The sequence below is a fragment of the Rhea americana genome, unplaced genomic scaffold (genome assembly GCF_003343005.1).
Source record: "Rhea americana isolate MKP2758 unplaced genomic scaffold, rheAme1 scaffold_90, whole genome shotgun sequence".
Classification (NCBI taxonomy): domain Eukaryota; kingdom Metazoa; phylum Chordata; class Aves; order Rheiformes; family Rheidae; genus Rhea; species Rhea americana.
Window position 1 is genome coordinate 1,446,705 of NW_028187089.1, and position 22,169 is coordinate 1,468,873.

The window sequence follows — 22,169 nt, forward strand, 5'->3', positions numbered from 1 at the left end:
TATCTAGCAGAGATTAATGATGCACTGTGTTTATCAGCAGTAGTTCTTTGAAGAGTGTTGCCTTGATACAACACATTGATTAAATAGTTATTTCATCCTAATGTTTTGGCAGCTAAATTTGGTTTGAGCTGTAATCATTCTCCATGTGTGCCCCAAGGCTATAAATAATCCAGTCACTTCTTCCTATATAATTTAAATAGTTATATGCTTTTTGTTTGTTTGTTTTTATTTATAGTGCTTCACTATGATGAGCACCACAGCTGACAACTTTGCTAGCTATGAAGAGAGGCAGGTGGAACTGGGCCAGAGTTACAGTGGCTCTGTTTTGGGCTATTCAGAAGCTACATTTGAGACATTCAGCCAGGAGGAAAAAGGCTGCTCGCAATACGAGAGTGAACCATCTGAATCTTATTGTTCCACGGAGGATTTAGAGAAGTCTGCTGTATCAGATTTATTGGAAAGCATATCACGTCTGGCAGGCCAAAATCACGCAGGTATGCAGAGTTTACCATACTTGAGATCACAGATGTAAAACTGTGAAGGACAGGAGACTTGAATCGGCAAAAATAAAAATATAAAAATTGCATACAATGTTCTTGCTATTTGAAGCAATGTATGTTCAGTATGTTGACTAGTTCAGCTGGAGTTGTATTTTGCCCTCTCAGGATTTACTGACAACTATGTGCAGAAGGATATCATTTAGCCATGGAAACCTGTTCTTAGTGATCTTGTGATGCTGAAATTCTATTGGTCTATTAAAAAAAAATCTGCAAAATACTCTGAGCAAATTACCATATATGAAAATTGATAGAATGTAGAGTGTTTTTCTAAGGGCACAGGAGAATTTCCAAGACCTGAAACACTTGGGGGGACTTAGTGCTGTAAAGCTGCATCAGGTGAATGATTAAGTCAGGCAGCAGGGCATAAGTTAGCTGGCATAACCTTGTTTGTTAGTTGTTATTTTTTTTCCCATTTCTGTGGGGTTCTGTGTCATTCTTCTGCATTCTCCTTTTGTCTAAGGTCAGTCTGGAAAGTTTAACAAGTACTTGAAGATACTGCTATTTTTTAAAAAATCTGTCTTTGGAATAAGGGCTTGTTGGCATATATAAACACAGTTTTAAAGATTATCTAGGACAGTTTAATACATTTTTTTAAATTAGTGTTGCTATAAGATGTATTTTAATGTCTGATAGCTGTTACGGTTGTAATCTACTGAGTTCAACTTGACCAGCAGGCTAATACCAATATATGATTAACCTCATCTATAGCAGAATTCTAAAATTGGAAAACTTTTCCTATTACAAACAAGCTCAATAGTCAGTCATGCCCCTTCTCTCCCTCATCCACCCAACACTCTACTCTTTTTCACTCTGCAGTAATAACCAACACTGTTACCATTAGGAATCTCTCTTATATATTGTTTAGACTTGAAATTCCAACAGTATAYGCCAAAACTTGTTGTCAGATATATGTACGTGAGTGTAAACACTCTTTATCCTAGAACAGAATATAGCCTTGGAGATCAGTGCTTCAGAATCTGAATTAAGAGATAATGTTTGTCTTGGTATCTTATTCATGCTACATTTATGTAGTTGAACTGTGTCTAATAGATTAAATTTGGCAGTCTTGCTCAAAATTTTTACTTTTACAAATGATAGGTTTTAATAAGCCTTTTTCTAGAGACTTAACAAATCTTTGAAATTATTCCTTGCCCAGTCACTGAAATCCTCATTTTTAGAATCAAGGAGAGCATGCTTAGAAAAATCCTTTTTCTGCACACAGAAGTGTTTTTAGGAAGTGAAAAAGAATACATTAACAATTGTTGCTACTTTCTATGTTTACCAGGTTAATATTTCATAAAATTGTGGAACCTTCTGAATACTACTAGTTAAATGAGAAACTAGGGAATAATACATGGAAAAATGTTTTGGAAAATTGAGAGCTTTCTACAGTATACATCCTTCTGAGAGTAGCATGTATAAATAATAATAATAAAAACTTATAGAAAGACTGTCATGTTGATGTCCCCATGGGGACACATTATTTCCTYGTATAGGCCCAATGAATTTCTTATCATACCCCCAAAACAGTATAGAGAACTCAGTTGTTTGCTGAATGTGCTTTCTATATTGAATGGAGACCATGTCTTATGTATATTGCTGTCAGTGTCTCTTTGGACCTCTAAGTCTTTTGGCTTCRCCCAACTAGTCACTTCCACTTCTTGGCAATTTCCTCAGTTACTGCAGAACTAAAGTTGTACTGGAACGATCTGGATGACAGGGGACTGATAAAAATTTTGATTTCTTTTTTTTCCTCCTGTATTRTTTTTCCCTTGGATCGATTCCTGGATGCAGTTCACTTAAGCTCTCAGGAATACTTGTACTGCCACAAAAGAAGATGCCACGCAGGGTTGAAAATAAGTGATGGGCCAAGGGAGAGGGAAGTAGATTGATGTTAAGTTAGCGTTGCAAACAACTGAATATRTTAACAAGCCCTAAGCATTCATCTGTTTTTCTCAGCATATGTGATTAGAAATGAGCAATATAAGATATTTTTGTGTGATAGAAGATTGCTCAGTACGTTTTGCCCCTAAATCACTGGTGTCCTCTGTATAATCCTGTGGCTTGGGGTTTCTTTTCCCTCTGTAGAGAAAGCCCAGTCATATTCAAGTGGAGAATTATTCTTCCTGCTTTGTTTTTGTTTTGTCTCAGTCCTGCTTTCTTTACAATGCATGTTTTAAGCTACCTTTTTCCATTGTAGTTGAGCAGTCTGAAATAGCAGAATCTGCAGCTGTAGAAAGAGGCTTCTTGGAGAAGTGGATTGACATTCTGAAAAGTAAAGAAGCTTACATTAAGCAAGACAAATCTGTCCTCAGGACTCAAACTGGTAAGTTCAGCAACTCTAGTAGMAGTTATAATTCTTGTTTCTTTTGCAAGGTGATGTAAATTTTTAACTGGACTTAATATAACATACAAGCTATTAAAGTCAAGACAGATAATTAGCAAAGTACAATGTTTCTCTCTTATACTTTCTGGGGAAATGGTTTGTCTTCCACAGCTTGTATTGCTTGGATGTCCTGATATGACTTCATCCTAATATCACAAGGTCTGGATAAATCTACTTTAATAAGAAAGTAGATTTACTTTATAAAGTAGATATACTTTAATATCCACATTTTAAACTTAACTGTAAAAACTCTAAAACTAAAAAGTGTTTTCCTTTTCTTTTTCTTCTTTTTTTTTCCCCAACAGCTGTACAGGTACTAGGACTTTGGTCTGGTTGTTTCATCCAAAATAACTATTACTTCAGAATTTGTGCAAAATGTCTCCCCCCAGCCCTCCAAACAATTCTATTACTCTTGTCAGCAATATTTTGGTTCCTTTCCCAGGAAAGGAGGGAGGCAGCAGGATACCAACTTTGACAAGAACAATGAAGCGACTTTAACCAACACAATGATGGAGAGGGGAAGGAAGTGAATGCTATTTGCATTTACTTGTTATGAAAGCAACTGCAAGAGCAGATGGTGGGATGCAAGTCCTGCTCAAGTTTTCCTATCAAGTGTTCAGAGATACTATTTTTAATTAAAAACAAAAGCAAGAAAGCACTAACTGAGGAAAAAAAATGAAGCAGAGGGAGTTTCCTCTTCTGTCTGTATGTCTGTGAAAAGTGAACAAACTCTCCCTTTAAGACCGATTCATCGGTCAGAGATAGATCCTCCTTCCTAGACACTTGTGACATTGCACTCAAGTACAAGCATCTTCAAGCCCTCCATATATCATATGAAAACAAGACATAGATCATTTTTAGGTTACTCTTAAGTGTAGCTTACKCACAGCAGCTGTGAGTCAATGTTATGAGTTCCTGACTCCATCTTCAGCATTTTTCTTATTATTACTGGACTTCCAAGACTGCAGTGTAGTCAGAAGTGAAAAGACAACTAGATCATCTCATCCATAGCAGAGAGTCTAGTTCCTAGACTAGACTAGAGAGTCTCATCTACAGGATAAGTTTCTCTGTAAATCAAAAAGTCATAAAATGCTGATGCATTTTAGGAAGACTAAGAAGAGCTGATGAGTCTGGATTCACTTAATGAAGGATAAACAGTATAGCATGAAGGAATTTTTCCATCTATACAGGGCTTTCCCTTGAAGGTTAAAGTTGGGAAGATCTTATTCTCTTCATTTATTTCAGACTTCTGTAGTTTTGCACAAAGAAACCTGCTTTCATTTTGAGCACTTTAATGGGTAAGCRGAGTCAGTCTGGTTACTGAATCTGAATAGCCAGTTCTATCTCATTAKCTTGAGGTGACTTATGAAATGATGCCGTTTCTTCAGTCTGCCTGCCAGTCCTATCACTTATCATCATAGCAGCTAAGCACTTTTCAATTTAATTGTTACAGAGTTTCCAGCTACCAGCAATATGAAGAACAGAAAATATGGTTCATGCTTGTGCTTCTTTCATGTAAACAATACTGTCATGTAATTGACTGGTTATTCCCAAATCCATCAGCATCAATCATATGCTTAGCTGTGTACTATATCTTGTGCAGTRAAGTATGAGTATAAACACAAAATAAGCACAGCAACTTTCATATAATGGCATCTGTAAATGTCTATTTTCCTTTGAGTTAGTAATTCAGTACTCAGAAGCCTTGAAACTTTCTTATRTTTTACCTAGTTGGAGTGTGGTTTTTTTTAAGTTAAAAAAATACATGTATTTTTAACTAAAAATACATGTTTTTAGTAAAAAATGTATATTTTAGTAAAATATATATACATATATATGCATTGAGCATACATATTACTTATGAATTCTTCTGCAGGTGGTATAAGAGTTTTTTTTGTTTGTTTGTTTGTTTTTTACATCTTACCACTGATAGGATTAAATGTGAATAACTTCCTGGCTTCCTTGTGGGAATGTCCTGGAATATAATTTTTATTTTTCTTAGTTTTATTTATAGCTTGAAAGAAGGAAAACCTAGATGWTGGAGTCAAGAAAAATTAGAAAGTTTTGTCATGATTATTGTCTCTTTCTTTCTTCCCTGCCTCTCCAGCCCAGTATTGTACCAACTAGCTGTTATTAGGCAAATAAGGTCACAAGGACTCCTAAAGCAATATTATTTCTATGAGTCCCTGACTCCGTATCAGTTATTCCAAAGACCATTAGTCTTGGAATGGGATCAACTTTAAGATTTACTACAGGAAACAGCAGTTCTTCAACTTAGGTGTTTCTGAAAGTTCAAGTGGAACTTTTAAATGCTCTGACTTGTACTTTATTCAGAAATTTGCTCTCCCCTTTGTGTGTAGTTGTCTACTCTAAGCTTTTTGCTCATTCCTTTTTCTAGTGTTACCACTGTGCTAGTGCTAGCAAAAGTGAGAAGCCTGTAGTCGTTAATGTTTATGGTATTTCGAGGCACAGGAATGTTTGAATTGGGTCAGTATTGTGGTTGAAATACAGATGGTCAATCAGTATTAACAAYTTCACCATTACTGTTGTTATGCTAATGGTATACAGGCAACTAATGCTTATAATTTCTGTTAGGGTGAAAGGAATTGGCATGTGCACATAGATATGTGTGTGCTGAAGGGAGCATAGGCCTTATTTTTCTGTATCAGATCTCTTTCCTGACTTGTCCAGTGTATTTCTGTTTGCTGAGCAGATCTAGTTTGTATTCACTTTGTGAACAAGTTTCCACATGCCCAAGCATTTAATTATTGACTTAGCACATTAAACAAGCAAGTTTAAGAAGCTGGAAGGCTAAGAGGTAAAATGTGATAACCCTGAGACATTCTACGGTTCCTTCTAAGAAGCTTGTAGAATTTAATGTTTGTAAAAGAATGAAATTTCATATAATCTTTTTGACATGATTGGGTCTTTTATAAGGTCTTGCAACAAATGTATAGGAGAGCCAAATGATAGCTCAAATTTTTTATATGTTCTTATAAAGTCTTATATTATTCTTATTTCAGTTCTAAATACTGAATTCTGGAGCTAAAACTGATACTTACCACTGAGAAATGGCAAATACTGTACTAGAGTATGGAATCATAGAAACATTAAGTAACTCACTAGATGGGTATAGTGCTATATGTTGGCTGTAGTTGATATTCTGGTTCCAAGAAAACAGGCATTTGAAAGCTTTGCTTCGGAAGGTCGTTTTTGGTAGTGGAACTTCTCTTGCTTATAGGAACTGAAAAGATGTCCTGCTCTGACTGGAGGAGGCAGCAGTAAAGTCAGAGTTCAGCAGCAGTCTATACTGATTCTCTTTCCTATTCCTGAACTTTCAGCACCAAATCTTACTGCTTAGTAGCATGCAAAAAGTGTGAAATTTCTGCAGATCTACTTAGGCCCTAAGATTCCAGGCTTCTGTTCTAATTTGCTTCCTATTAGTCTGTTCAAAAGCTTTATTATTCTGTAGTAAAAGAATATTCTTAGATGTTTTTTCCTTCAAGGAAATGTCAGAACATGTCACAAATGCATACAAACTCACAGTGATTCAGTCATATATAGCAAGCTGAGATCCTATAGCCAGACAAATCTCTATGCCATAAGTAGAGATGGAAAGGGGAATTTCAACCACATGAAAATTCCTGCCTGTTTAATTACTTTTTTTTAAAAAAAAATCTGGTTTATAAATGTCTTTGTAGAACTGGGAAAGGATGTTTTTTTTTTTTTTTTCCTTTGGAAAAGAATGAGCATCTTCTGAAAGATATGGATTCTGCAAGGTCCTTATTGTTGTCACTTCTTACCGATATTGGTAGAAACTGAGTGTATCCTGCACCATGTTGGAGGAACTTTTCTGGCTTTGAATTCATTTTTTACGTAAAATGGTGAAAACCTGATTTATCGGACTGCTCATCTCAGTTCTGTGTTATTTGCACGAATCTTTCAAACATTACTTTTACCTGTTAGGCTTGTCTGCCTAATTTGAACTGCTGTACTCAGTTGCACAAAAGCAATTTAGATAACTGTGAAAATCTTACCTTGAGATGTAGAGTTAATCTTTCTGAAAAGTATTTATCACTCAAGTGTCATTACTGCCTTTTACAATTATCTACCCATTACGCGTTTTACAATTTCTCTTTTTAAAATAGGGTAGTAGTAGAGCATAACAATATCAAAATGCCTACCAAGCTTTTGCTTTTAAATCAAAGTTAGACATAAAAGGAAAACAAAAATCCCAAGAAAATGGTCAATTTTCTTTATTTTTGTTTTTAAGTCATATAGATTTGATAGTCATGTTTAAAAATATAGTTATGTACAGAAAGAAAAACCTATGTAGGTCCCAGAGTTGTAAGCTACGTAAGAAGGTCTAGAATGTAGAAGCAGAGATCAGCTGTCTCTATTGGTGCACATCAASTGCTTCTGTAATCAGAGCAGCTTGTTGGTGCCGTTTGCTGTGGTTTAATTCCGACATACTTTGTGTCTTATTAACGTGTGGCTATGTGGTTCCAGTCTGATATCTRTTCTGGTGTATCGTTTTGCTTTTCTTGTCACCTCTTCCTATCTTTGTTTTTCTCTAAGACGGGTGGTGTAGGAATGCAGGATTTCAGGGCAACCAAGCATCAGCAAAATGTGCTTCTGGAACAATAATTGGCACTGGCAGGGATTCTCTATAGACAGATATGCAGTGACATTTAAGTCTGCCACCACAAATGGAGATTAGCATTTGAGCATGTCTAGCCCAAAGATGGGAAGGAGAGAATTTCTTGTCTGAAAGACAGGTGAGAAATAAAAGCAAACACCAAAGCTTGTACGTAGATCTTGACTGAAGGACAGGCAAATCTTGTACCCTGATGAGAAAATCTGAAAGTGTAAATAATCATTGTATAATTGTAAGACTACTATTTATAAATTTAACCGTGTTCTGACTTTCCTCATATTTTTTTTCTTACTTCAGTAAAACTGTAGACCTAGATCCTTGAATTTGTTTGTTCTTTCTCAGTTTATTTACTATTAAACTTGAATTCATATTAAACTAATAACTGCTTTTAGAAATAAGTTGTGCAGTCATGGTTAAAATCACTATTTGCTAGTATTGCCTCTAATGTCTGTAGGTGCATATGAGCAAACGAAGGGTCTGTGGTAGCACACAATCCATGCACTGTTGCAAACCAGTTCTTAATTAAAATGTGCTACTGTAAATCAGAAGCAACTGAAGTTAGTGAATTAGGCTGGTATTCAACTATCATAAAATGTTCAGCAGACCCCATGTGTTTTGCTTACCCATCTGGGTACTCAGTATATGTAAATACTTTGTTCTAAGTTTTTTTACAATGGTACTTTTTAATCCTTTTGTTCATTCAATATGCAGCATAAATGAATAAGTGTATATTTTATTGTGTAAACAAACACGATACTGGCACATCATTTACCCTGTGTTACAGGGATTATGTAATACACTTGTAAGGGAAGTGACCTGATGACTGAGTGATGTTTTCCTACTCATGTTTTCATGGTTCCACCAAATATATATATATTTTATATTTTTAATTCTTATTCCTCTGTCTAGAAAGTATCACCATGACTTTGGCTTTAGTGAATTTGATGCACTGAGTTCTAAGGAGCAATAAATTGCTTTACGATGATTGATTCTGAACTGTGGCGGTTGCACTTAAATCACACATTTTCCTTGTCATCCATAAAGCAAGGCTCACTGATTTCTACTTCACTTCATTTTAAATACAGACTCACTCACTCTTTATCACGATCGATGACACTTCTGAAGAAATGTTTTGCTTCTCTATAAAATTCCAGAGCAATTTCTTGRGTACTTGAGATTAAATTAATCACTGCATATTTAGGAAAAGTTTTAYATTATTTCTTCCTGTGTTTTAAGAATTTGTCGTGTGGTTATGCCAACGTGCCCCAAAGGCCTGGAGTGCTAATGCACCAGTTGTCACGCAAGCAGCTTTTCAATTCTAACAACTAGCTTTAACTGTGTGCAAAGAYATTCATGAGATTTCTAGCAATGCTTTCTGCACTGTTTTGTGTCTTTGTCATCTCTCCTTCAGCTGCACACATTAGTGTTCAGTTGCTTTGAGCAGTTGCCTAAAAGTGAAATTTGTGTAAGAAAGGTAGAGGAGTCTTCTCCCCTGTTTAAATAGTTGAAAACAGTGGTCTCTTATGACCCTGTAGTGCCCACACAACATCCTTATATGCTGCTGCTCATGAAGTACTGCAGTCCTACCGGGGCGGGGAACCCCTTATGTTAGCCAATTTGTGTTGATTGGTTCTTTTTTAGTCAGTGAAAGACCTCCCATTAAGCATTGAATGAAGTTCTAAATCTGTCTTTATCCATCCATCTCGAGTGTAATCTCTTAGTTTTTATTTATGCCACTGGAATGAAGGAGAGAAAATRAGAGTGAAAGCTAGTATTTAAACTAGATTGTAAAAAGAATTTTTAAAGTGATCCTGGAAGCCTCTGAGGAAAGTATTTTCTAATATAATAATACTTCCTCAAAAGAAAAGAAAAAAGTGGAATGATAGCTAACTATAGGTTGTATAATATATTTGAGATATTTTACAGAAGTTTCTTCATACCCTAGTTTTGCAGGGGTCTACAAATTGCTACCTAGAATTCCTAACTGAGTAGTTCTCTCTTTAAATGTTAATTCATTATGTTTTAGCATGGTGCAGTTTCTGGTAGGAAGAAGCTAAATCTGTATTAGGCAGTCATTTGAAAGTCAGTTAATTTGATATCAAAGTATTCAAGTACTTTCTTGCTTTATTAATGTATTTGTGTTATATCATCAGGTAATCTATATTTTTAGGGTTCTTATCCCCTCACCTCTTTTGAGACTACACAGAGAYGTTTATTGTGCAAGTTCCTACAGTTATTACCCAGATTCGCATTTAAATTCTGTGCCGCTCTTATGTGTACCTCCAGGCTCAACATTGATTTTGGTTTTTATTAGCTAGATAATAAGAGGTCACACAGCTAGAAGACCAGTAATACTTTTCTTTCTCTGATATACTAACTGATATTTTTGTTTTGTTGATGTATGCTTGTCAGAAATTACTGAGGAACCAGATGGAGAAGTGGATGCTCTCTGCTCTTTTTGCACCATTAAGATTAGCAAGATGCATCACCAGCTGATCTCTAAGCAGTCAAATGGTGGCAAGCCAAGAAAGCTGCAGCATGGATTCACACCAAAGAAATCAGAGACAAGTGACTTGAACTGCACTGTTCCTCTTCAGCTCATGAATAGAATCTACCTGAAAAATATCAGGGAGACAGTGAAACAGGTACTGTAAAGAAGAAAATGTCAATTTTGTCTACGCTTTTGGGAGAGCTACTGGGTGGGGAGGGAAAGCCATAATGTAAAGACCAAATCCTGCAGACTTTACCCATGCTATGCTCACTGGCTTGTGGATGAGATTTTTTTGCTTGGTATTTCAAGATGTGCCTTTCTTGTCTTTTTATTAGACACCGTAGACATCTTTGTAAAGTGTTGTCTGATGATGAGATGGTAATGGTTTGTGTGACTGAGAAAAGCTGAGATGGGCTTTTACTGGAATCCACAGTAAGCCCCAGATTAAGTGTGTGGGGGAAAAAGTCCTTGCTCTCTTATTGTGTTTGCAGCTGTCATTTACAAAAGTATTTTGCGTATTATGGGATTGTGGAGTCTTGGTGAAACATCTGAGAGACAGGATGGTATCTCCTTGCAAAATGGCTCCAGCGGTCAATGCTCAAAACACCGCTGACTCTCCTCATGTTGATCGTAYGTCTCTACCCAGTGGCACAGAGGTTATCCAGATGGGAGCTAAATGGTGCCTTTTGTGATCTGCCTCTCTATATTTATATTGYTAAGAAGCTTATGCACCAGTACCCATAAACATGGTTGGAAGCAGGCTGCTTACAGATCGACGTATCTGGTGGGCAGGGGCGCATGCGTGCACGTTTGCTCACCGGTTTGGATCTGAGCGTGGAATCGGACCTTGCCATGACGGACGTTGCCATCGTCCCCCTGTGGTTTTGTCATGCCGGCCCACGGGAGCTGAGTGGCATCACTGTAGCACAAAAGAAGTTTGTGTGACTGGAATACTCCAGTTTTGARTCTGGGCATGTAAGTGGCTTATCTGGGAGGAGAGAAGGGCTTTTTATATAAYCTTCTCACCAAGGTCAGGTGAGCAATGCAGAACAGGAAAGGAATGTGAGAGAGGCTTTAAACACAGAGGTATATATTAATACACAAATATGCGCAGGGCTAGTCTTTACCTAGTGGATTTCTTGACTGATAGAGATCAAATATCATGTTGTGTGTCGCTTTCTGGTGCAAGAACTGGAGATAATTGTTGCAATCTGGGCCTTGAAATTTTTCGAATAGCTGAYGTTTCTAGGAACTCTCTGGTTGGAGTGCTACTGTGAATAGAAAAGTACCTTATACAATAAGWTTATTTTGAAAACAGTTGCCATTCTCTTTGCTTCCCTTTTTCAAGGAAAAAAGGCATTGTGAAAAATATTATAAAAATTATTCCAAAAGGCACAAGCCTTTCCCCCCCTCAGCTTTCTTTCCTTTAATTTTTAACATGTACCTGATGTCTACAGCAGGTCCAATAGAATCCCAGTTACATCTGTTCGTTTATTAAGATGTGTGCTATCAATACACAATTTGAAGAGCTTTTATTTTTCACCAGCCCATTTTTTTCCCCCTTAGAACAGGCAAACTGACACATTGTCTCRTTTCAGCCCTGTATCTGTCAATAAGCTCATGACTAGTATTTTTTCCCTCCAGTGATACTTGCATTCTTRCTTTGTACTTGTAAATGGAAGTGAATATGCTATAGCAGTGATCACCTACAGATGCCTTTACCCATAAATCTGGATCTCAGCAGATGTCTATACTTTGTTTGAAAATCGTACAGAATGCCTGCATTTGGGAAAGTGTATCTGATAAAATAAAAAATAAGCTTTATTTTGTGAGCTTTACTGTAATAGTATTTACAGTAATTTATTTTGCTYTTATCTCTATCACATACACTTTAATGTTTTGCCATATAGCATAGTAAAAGTGGTTATTAATATATTCTTGAGCTCTAAACCTGTGTCAGGTGAGCAGGGAATAATACTATTAAAGTTAATTCTAGGACAGAGATTTTTTCAGGCTTCTTGTTCACTAACTGTTTTGAAATTTCAGCAACCTGCTTCTTTTATTCTATTAACATTGTCTAACTCCCTGTCTCCCAGGTTTTTTAGTGTTTTTACTGTTTCTTTCTTTCTTGGACACTTCTAAAATATATTTTCTAAGAGAAATGACTTTGACCTCTGCATCTTCTYCTCTGTGTGGAATGTTTTTATGCAGATGAGATCAAGGAAAGAGGAGGCAGTGGGGGCCGGAGGCATAACTCTAGGAAATCAGATATGATTGATTCTACAGCTCCTGTAATAACTTACTACATCTGTGTAATGACATGGATTCTATGTATATTAGATTAGATAAAAATAATTGATATTTCATGAATACACCAGTGCTGAGATGTGTGTAAAGCCATTAAATATGCTCAGAGTTTCGTGGTAGGTAAGCTTAACGTAGGAATTATTAAGTAGTACTGTGTATCTTACAAAGAACTGCTTGTAGAATTTTATTTCTGTGCCAATTCAGAACTGCATCTAGATATTTGAACTCATTGCCTCAGAGGTTATTTTCTTCATAAAATTCATATAGGTAATCATAACCTCTGTGGCTGGTTCTTAAGGCCTTATGTATGCTGTCAGCATGGTTCCAGCACAGGAGTACTGGAATAGCCTCGTTACAGACAGACAGATGTATACGAATTATTGTTGATTAACAATTGCTGATACTGAGTTGTGATGATCAAGTATTTGTACTCTTTTAGCCTCCCTGGAGCATGGACTAAAATATGTTAACTTACATTAACTCCTGAAGGATGAATTAAGTTATTTGCAATGGGGGAAGACAGGTTGTCATGCACAGACTGTGGCTTCCTGGCTGATCAACTACTCCTTAAGCAAGATGAGTTATAGCTGGTGGTGCTCTAAATGCATTTTAGCACTAGCAAAGCTTGTATAGGTTTATATTGGCAGAGCTGTAATTTGTACTGGGCATTCACCTGAGATCAAATAAGCTGGACCAATCGAAACAGACTTTTGCCAGTATAGCTGTGTCTTCACTTTTGGCTTTGGCTAGTCACAGATGTATTCACTGGCTATYATGTCACTTCATTTTTCTGGTCATTATAGTTCCTCTGGAAGAAAAGTCATGTGCATACACAGCTTCAAATATCAAAAATCGTAAGAAAAACTAGTAATCACAGATCAATGCTCTGATTTTGAAAAACAGATAATCTTTAATTAAACTAAGTTTATCAGTGCTGGAAGAGGTAACGCAAGGGGGAAAAACAAATGCATTTTGGTGTGAGTATGTTCAGACATACTCATCAAGATGATAATGTGACAAAGATTATGAAGTATTACAACTGCTTAAAAGAGGAAATCTTTGTCTTTAGACACTATCTGTATCTATATTTTCATTGATTATTCTTAATGGTACGGCTATCTTGCTACAGCAGACATTACTCACTGCATCAAATTTTCATCCTTCAGGTAACAGAAGCTGTAGTGCACCAGTCTTCACTGTGCCCTGACTGTAAGAAGAAAAAGGCAGAGCTAGCCAAGATTACCTTTCTCAGGCAAAAGAAGACTCTAGTGGAAAGAGCTTTACTTCAGGAAAAATTGGAAGAACAGATTTACTCAAGAGTAAGCAAATGCTATTAAAATAAATGTTATTGTGCATTTTATATACGTACTGCAACTAAAGAATCGATAAGCTGAGCTCCCTCTTGATTTATGGCAATGCAATTATGTTGACCTGACTACAGTATAAGTAAAAGTAGAATTTGGCTCCATATCTTTAATAAAATACTTGAGACTAGCATGCTGATCAAGTCATTTGTGCTGACCTGATTTATATAAGCTGAAAATCTCTCCCATGGTGTCCTAGAATTGTTTTGGGTACCTCTTAATTCTCCACAGTGTGTTTTCTGGTGCGTTGTCCAAGAGAAAAGGATAAATAATAAAATGCTATAATAATAGGTAACTGTGACCATGCTGGTCTCTCTTGCTCATCTTTTGGGTTAGAAGACTCAGAATAGTAGACTGTAACATACTCTGGAGGCTAAAGTGGATTAATGCTCTCAGAGACTATTCCAAAGACACTTTCTTATCTGTGGCTATTATGCAATATGGTCACCTGAATATGATCAAAGTGAAAAAGTGACTTCTGGAAGAAAACTCGATCATTTTTTAAACAGTTGCATTGAAATCAAGATGGCAGCTTGTTATAGATTTTTACAGTTTGAGTGCCATTTTTTTTTCTGTCACAGTATCTGCTCTGAGACATGTATATTTACCTTGTGGGTTCCAAAGGCCTTACTGCTCTGAGTGGCAGCAATGTCAGTTTTAGAACTTTTAATTTTGTGCATGTTTATGCGTGTGGACATTTCATTTTTTATAGTGATGTATGCTTTTCTTCTCTAAATCTGTTTAACATTTTGCAATGTGATTATCACTTCCTGACTGAATAGGAGAGAGAAGAGTCAGGGAAAAACATCTGAGGACTTGCAGAGGAGGAAAAAAAAGTGTCTTTGCAAAGATATACTCTTTAGCTGCCAGTTCTTCAGAAATGCTTTACCCCTGTAAATCACTGCTACATAAAGTTCTCCATTTCTGAGTATAGCAGACTTGAAGTGGTTAGTCTGTGGATGGAGGGATCCTACAGAGGATGTCTGTAAACATCCTCTACAAGATATAGTGAGCTTTCCACTTGGAGAACTGATTAGCCTACTGTCACAGAAGTTCATGCTTTCTTGTTGGGAAATGCCTTTGAAATAGATTGTGGGTAATGTAAGCTGAAACTCATGGAAATTCTTGGCTCTTCTATGGCTCTTCCTTAGAATGATTTACATTTTGAAGGAGAGCCAGACTGGAAGTTGTTTATGAGCATTGGACAGGAAGTCCCTGAAGCCATGAGACCTTTCTTTCTGTGTTTGTGAGCTGAGCAGGGTGGGAATTCATGGGCTGCATAACATACTCTTTTTCTCCTTAAAAATGCCACACTCCTTATTTTCCACTGGTATGTTCATGCAATGCTCTGTTAAAACTTGCAGGCACTCCTCACCTGAGGTTTAAGAACTTGAGTCTCAAGTCAGGCTTCATTTTTCTTCTCTTGTTTTTCTTCCAGCTTCTCTAAAAAGGCCAGCCTGCCTTCCCTCCTCTCCTTTGGGAAGGAAACCCCAGGGCAGCAGGGTATAGCTGCCAATATAGGACTTAAAATTGGACATGACAAATGGCAGGAATCCAAAATCAAATAATATTCTATGATTTGTTTTTATTTCAGGATGTGCTTACACTTATAGGAGAAACACTCAGAAGCTTTCCCAAACTTTCAGAGGATCCCAGGAACTTATGGCAAAGGCTGAAAGAGAAAGGTCAGAAAATGTAGGGTCTGAAACTGGTAAACATAACTCAAGGACATAAAGAACTGGGAAAGTCTTCTGCAGGCAGCCATGTACTGAATGCCAACTGTTGTGGATGTAACCTATTTTGTCAGTGATGAATTGAGTGGTGGTTTAATATTCCTGCAGGTGGAACCAGATATGCCCAGCATGCTGCAGTTTGGGTTGTGATTGAACTCTCTATTCTTCCCAGATGCAAATGCTGCAATACAGTATAATCCAACTAAATACATTTTTCAAATTATGGAAGCCAAAATTTTTTATTATTAATTTGACAAGCAGTAGGTATTGTTTTTTTCTGAGGTCGCTTGTGGGATTTCAGAGCAGCTCACAGCTGCTTTCATCCATGAGAAAAATAAATGATTTCATTTTTTGGGGCTGGGAGGTGTAATTACTAGGTTTCAGCTTAATCTTTGCCCACTGCCTCCTGTTAAATTGAAAGTGAGAGCCCCAGGTGGAGGAGAAAAAGAAGGTTGCAAAGTAACCGTAGAAAGCATTAAAATAACATGCAGTATTTATAGAACTGAAATAATGAGTCTATAACAGAAATTAATCAGTAACACGGAGGATGCCAACAGGACAAGAAATGATAATAAATTAATCATAGGACCTGTCTGGAATAGGTGTCTAGGAGGAGGAAAAAAACACAACATAGATTAAGATTGGAATAAAATGTCAAATAATAATTTTGACATGTTTTATTAATGTACTTTGGAATTTGTTGCCACTTCCTGTGCTTTCCAAGGTGGGGAAGTCACTATCTTTAAAAGAATATATCCAGGTGATAGTGATTAGCCAGTGCACATCCAGATAAAATGACTTTATGCTGGGGATCGCAGCAGGTAAGACAAAAGTAAAATCATCTTCATTGTAACCTCAAAACAGTCTAGGATACACGCTCATCTGTGGTCAGATGTATCCCACATTTCTGATTATTGTTGACAGCAATAATTCACTGCATTGTTCTTGCAACAGTGCTGTGGCCCTAGGACATACACGAGTCATAAAGTTACTGACTCTCAGCAGTCTCCAGTTTCCTGGTTTCTATGCATTCAGACCTCTGAAGAGTATGGAAATCTTGGAAGTTTATCCATGTTTATGAACTATGTACATCAAGTATTTGATTGCTTAATTTTATGTTAAGACACAGGATAAAATTTTGCTGTTCCTTTTTTATTTTGGGGGGGGGACAAGAACATACATTGTTGAAGTTGAGTTCTATGTTTTATATCCATGTAATTAAATTTTTTCTATCTATTCCATATACTGTTTTTAAGAATGCTGAGGGCTATTTAACCTCTCGATTTACTTCCCATGGTGTATATCTTCCTTTTGGTGCTGAAAAACTGCCTTGAACGGTTTCACTGGGAGGTGATTCTGAGTAGGTTGAGCCCTAAATGGAAACATAATGCTGTCCTAAATTCTTCAAAGCTACTTGTCCTTATTCCATCATTGGCAGTTTATTCCATTTTTCTTGTAAACTGATGCTTTTAGTAGTCCACTCAAAATATTCCCCTAAGCTTGATTTTAAGTTCTAAATCATGGCTGCAAGTTAGATAGCTACCCTATATAAAATGTAAACTGTTACTTGATTCTTCCCATTAATCTGTAATCCTTAGAAATGTTTAAATCTCTTAAATCTCTTACCTTCCAATCTTGTAAGCCTTTTCTTTTTAGATACTCCATCTCTGTTCCTTATTTGTCTTTGGGCTAGACTTTCTGTAGACTCTTTTGAAGTCTAGCAATCTTCTTAGCACTGGGCAAAGGAGACCCATTATTCCATATGAGGTCTCATAAGGGCTCTATCACGTATCAGAATGGTGATCAGAACTTTTCAATCTTTTGAAAATGTATTTTTTATTTCCTATAAACACATCTTTCAGCCCTTTCAAAAGCACAGAAAGTGATTACCAGGACTGTAAATACAGATTGATTTTTACACTGGAAAGATGATGCTTATGATATTTTGCTTTCAATACCTTGATCCTCTCTGGAAATACTGAAATATTTCTGTCTAACTCTTTTGTCAAGTATTTATGTAAATATATTGAACTGTGAGTTGTTAAGCATCTGAGAATGTTTGTGTGTCTGTAAAATGTTATTCATACTTTTATGGCACAATGGCTATACAGTTCTTGTTTGTATGCACAATGCTTAAAAAGGCATTTCAGAAAGCTCCTCTGAAAAATCAAAGCATATTTTGCTTCTGTCTGTTACATGCCTATTCCTACTGCTTAATACAATTCTTTTTTCATTTTTTTGTCAGGAGTTGACTTTGAGATCTGAGTGAGTTTGCTTTCTGTTTCCTTGTAGCAGCTATTAGGGATGTACAACAGAATGAATGATCTCAGTCTCTAAATAATTTATTTCATAATCCTGCAGTGTTTGAGACTAGTGATCTAAAAATTTGATTTGGAAGAAAAAAATGTAGATCATGTCTCTTCCTTTTCCTTCTAACAGGAGCTTCCCCCTCCCATTTTCCCCTGTGGTAGATTTGTGTTTTGATCCGAAGAAGCATTATAAAAACTGTGATCAAGAAATATTTGTTAATCTGCTCCCTTGTTTGTCCTTGCTAGGGCAGAAATAGAGCAAGGTGGATCAAGGGTGATTCATATAACAAGCAACTGTAGTACTGCAATCAAATTAATCCACATATTGTTAAAAGTATTTTGGAGTTTTGCGTTCTAGCTTTTGCACTAGACGCAGTCACTATTTAATCTTCTGGAATGATTTGTGTTGTACTAGTTTATTGCTCTGAGCTCTGCACAAATACGGAAGGGTTTTTTGTATATACATTGTTTAAATTACATGTACACTGATAACAGGTTTTGTGATGTTATACTTTTATTGGCCCTTTGAAGAAAATTGTATTTCTCAAATTACCATTAAAATCAGTTTCCCGTGGACTGTAGCAGTATAATTTCCACTYTCGCTTGCCCCAGCTTTCTCTGTAGAAGAAGTTAATCTGGCTTCCAGACACAATCATTCCACAATCTTGTTTCTAACCACCTGTTGTGACGCTGGAATTTGTATTTCTAKCTGCCCTAGGATAAACTTCCATCTCATTCAGAATAGGTTACTAGCATGTGTTTGAATGAGAATTATGCTTTATCACAGTTAACTTGCCTGGCTATGAACTGGGCACAAAGATAAACATGTCTAGATAACTAGTTTCCAAAACACCGGTGAAATACATAGGTTTCACTGGTCCAGTAGTACTTGTGACAATCTTGAATCTTTCCTCTGAAGCCATACTAGGAGAATGAAATGCCTGAGGCTCCCCTGGGGCCACTGGCTTTTCAGAAATCCCTTTCCCAACCATAGTTTCACTGTGGCCAAGGAAAAAAAAAAATTACTACAGCTAATGTGATCAGCTTCCAAGAAGTGGAGCTGAACCCATTTATTCGTCCTGGGATCTTGACAAAAGCTTTGAACTAGTGGCACTGAGGACAAAGCTTCCCTGCTGGAAGAAGGGCTGGTTCCCCCCCCCCCCGTGAAACTATTAACTGACACAGTGCCCAGGTTGTTTGGTGATCTCAGYGCAATGATTCTGAATCACATATGCAGGTATCAGCAATACTGGAATGCTACTAGCATTTTTTAAAGCATTTTGAAAAATTCTTGCATTCTTCAAATTGTAACTTTTTTTTTATGATTTGGTATGATTTTCAAATTGTCTCCACTCGACAAAAACTAACCTAAATGCGATACTACGTGCATAGTGTTACTGCATGCAGCAGAGGTGCTGTTCTAAATGCCACTGTGTTTTATATTAAAAAAAAAAAAAAACTTGAGATTTTTGCAAATACATGTACTAATCTTATGAATCTACATTTGTTTTGTTTTTGTTCAACTAGCAAATTGTTTCTTTACCCAGCACAACTATGATGTTGGTGATCTTTGCCTGAACAGACAGCAAGATGATCTATATGGGGGCAGACTGGGAAATGAGGGGGGAGTGTATCCCTTCTGTCAGTACAGTAGCGGGTCCTTTATCTTTCAAATTGTCTATACAGTTGATCAGGGGGACTTAAAAAAAAAAAAAAAAAATCCAGCTTCTGGGCATACTCATAGATTATTTATTTATTTTGTAATAAAATAGTACTGTTTGTTCTGACATAGAATAGTGTGTATGATTCATAAATATGTTGTAAAATATATTTGTAGCATGTAACAGAGTCCTTTAGAATATTCTGTGAAAATTCATATTTTAGTTCATAGCACTTTAAGAACATTTAGATCCTTCATTTTCATTTCCTTCATTTTTAAATAGAACATTTTTTTTTGCCTACAGAAGTAAATTTACGTCATCATCACAGTATTATAGCTTGTTTAAAAATACATACAGCATTAATGGTAATTGCAAGCAAGCTATATACTTGAGCAGGTTTGTAAATTTACATGTTTTCTACTTTTAAAACAATTACTTATATTGCAGCCAACACTTTGTTAGAAAATAATACCTATATATGCTACTCACAATAGAGCTGTCATTTTTATATAACATAATGCAGGCTATGAAAATAGAAACACACTGTTGTATGGTTGGTTAAAAATAATTAAAAGCCAAGTTCGAAAGGTGTATTAGTCTTGCTCTTCCCTTGATAACTTAGGTCCCATTCTGTGTCATTGAATGTCGTTAATCCACTTACAGCTGGAATGCAACAAGCACCTCTCAGCACTGAACCTTATGTGAGAGAAGCGTTGACTTACAACCTTTTAACAAATTTAAAGCTTGATCCTGCATGATTTCTACACTGAACTGTTGCTGAAGACATGAAGAGTTTTTCAGCTAAAGGCTTTCAGGATCAAGCTACTACTTGCTGAAACTCTGTGAATCTGATTTACATAGGACTCCAATTGCATTTCAAAATCTTCAGACAGATAATTGGATTAGTGCAAGACAACATAGCTCTGTTGATTATCATCTGTGTTGGTTTGTGCTCACCAAAATCTGATCCTTTGCCTTTTGCAGGTCAGTGGATTTTTGAAAGAGTTGGAGAAACAGATTTTAGGTTACTGATTTAGTAATACAGTAAAAATTAAAAATGTGATTACAATCATTTTTATCTTGCACAAATGAGACTAATTACATATACGTATATATATGTCTGTATATATACATATATATACACATAGGCACACACATGTATGTATAATAAAGCTGTAAGAAATCTCCAAACTGCTAACCACTCTTATAAATGAGAGAAAACAAGGATATATTTGCTTGGGAATTTCATAGTTGCCATTCTTTTATTGTTTTCATTTTCCAGTAATGCAGGGCTGTTCCATGTTGGATCCAATTTTATGAAACAAATCCAGACGTGCTTTGGAAAATGCTCTTTTCATGGTCTTTCTGGTACTCCTCTTGTGCTTTCTGCAGTTTTTTACCTCTTAGTTTCCACTTGTGAAAACAGTAGGTTACTAGGGATGTCATTATCAAAGAGAAAATAATAATCAGCACTATTATCAGTGCAATAGTAGATGAGAAGGACCCCTCTAGCTGCTTAGTTTCAGTGTCTCTTGTGGTGTTCAGTTTAGTAAAGTTTTCATATTCTGTTGAGGCCAAAAGTGCAGGTACAGGAACTTCTTTGAATTTGGGCCTCATTGGGATTCAGTAGTCGTTCTTACTCAGTCGATATTTTGGAAGAACAAGAGCTACGATTCCCTTGTCACTTGTGTCATTCATAAGACAGTTTTTCCCTGGGTGCTTCAGGCATAGATGAGGCTCAGCAGCTTGGTTTGTTTATGAAGCCATGTAGCACAGGAATAACAGGAAGTGTCACAAAGTTTACGAGGCAGGTCATCTATATCCAAACAGAAACTTGGGAGTACTGTTGCCCTCTCTATCTAGAAAAGGAAAAAGCTACTTAGCAGATTGGCAGTTTGATTCTTTGTTTTCTTGAACAGATAATTGAAGAAAATGAAATCAAATTTCCAGGAATGTTGTGGTGGTGGGACTCATCCTCAGGCTTAAAACAAAAATGAACACCACAGTAAGTGTAGGTTATATCTTATGAATTTGTTCAGTGAGAGTTTTTTCTTCTCCTGAGTATTCCCAAAAGAGAGTGAAATCAAAGGCAGATTTTTTTACTGAGGGGCAGACTTGGTTTTGCTAACATCTTAGGCATTAACAAAATCAGCTACAAAACAGAATCTCTAATTTTAATGAAGGGTTTTTATTTTCCCCTCTTTGATACTTGCTCTCAGACTTGGCTTGTCTGGAGAAGATTTTGATTTGGGGTTTTTGTTCTTGTTATACTGGAGTTTAGGAGACGTCCTCACTGATTGCAAAGCTGTAGTCTGGAAAAATGACCTAGGTGAAAARTAACACAGGATTATTTAAGAGGTGAGGTTCTCTTAAGGCATGTGAGCCCTAGATTTTAAAAAGCATATTCTCTTATAATTCTGAGAGAATTTCAAATACATTTAAATCGTTTGATTTTGGTATGCTGTGTATATGCTTTCTATGATAAATCGTACAAAGTTTACTTGTCCGAGTAGTTCTGCTAAAGTTAAAAGAGCTGGTATTGGGAAAGAGGAGCGCTGCTGTGAGGAAGGGTTTGCATTAACTGTCCCTTAGATGTCAGCTTGGAGTTAGATACCGTAAGAAGCAAGGCTGGGCTGTTCTTGGTGGTTCTTGCCTACAGTCAGGACAGTAGGATTTGGCCCCAGGATATTTTAATTTCAAG

General features: G+C 36.5%; 1 protein-coding gene across 12 annotated transcripts in view; it reads left to right on the top strand.

Moving 5' to 3' along the window:
• Positions 1 to 240: 240 nt before the first annotated feature.
• Positions 241 to 22,169, top strand: part of CUNH8orf48 (chromosome unknown C8orf48 homolog) — a 95,932-nt gene continuing 74,003 nt past the window's right edge. For 11 of the 12 annotated variants that reach the window (XR_014898149.1, XR_014898148.1, XM_085324215.1 and 8 more), the window contains exons 1-5: positions 241 to 494; positions 2,761 to 2,886; positions 10,016 to 10,248; positions 13,568 to 13,720; positions 15,360 to 15,450. Coding sequence is in view for 10 of the 12 variants with exons in the window: in XM_085324215.1 (XP_085180341.1) it covers positions 245 to 494; positions 2,761 to 2,886; positions 10,016 to 10,248; positions 13,568 to 13,720; positions 15,360 to 15,450 (853 nt within the window). In the remaining 2 variants the exon portion in view is untranslated. Of the gene's footprint in view, positions 495 to 2,760; positions 2,887 to 10,015; positions 10,249 to 13,567; positions 13,721 to 15,359; positions 15,759 to 22,169 lie in introns of those variants that run through there. The other variant, XM_085324225.1, reaches the window with a different exon arrangement.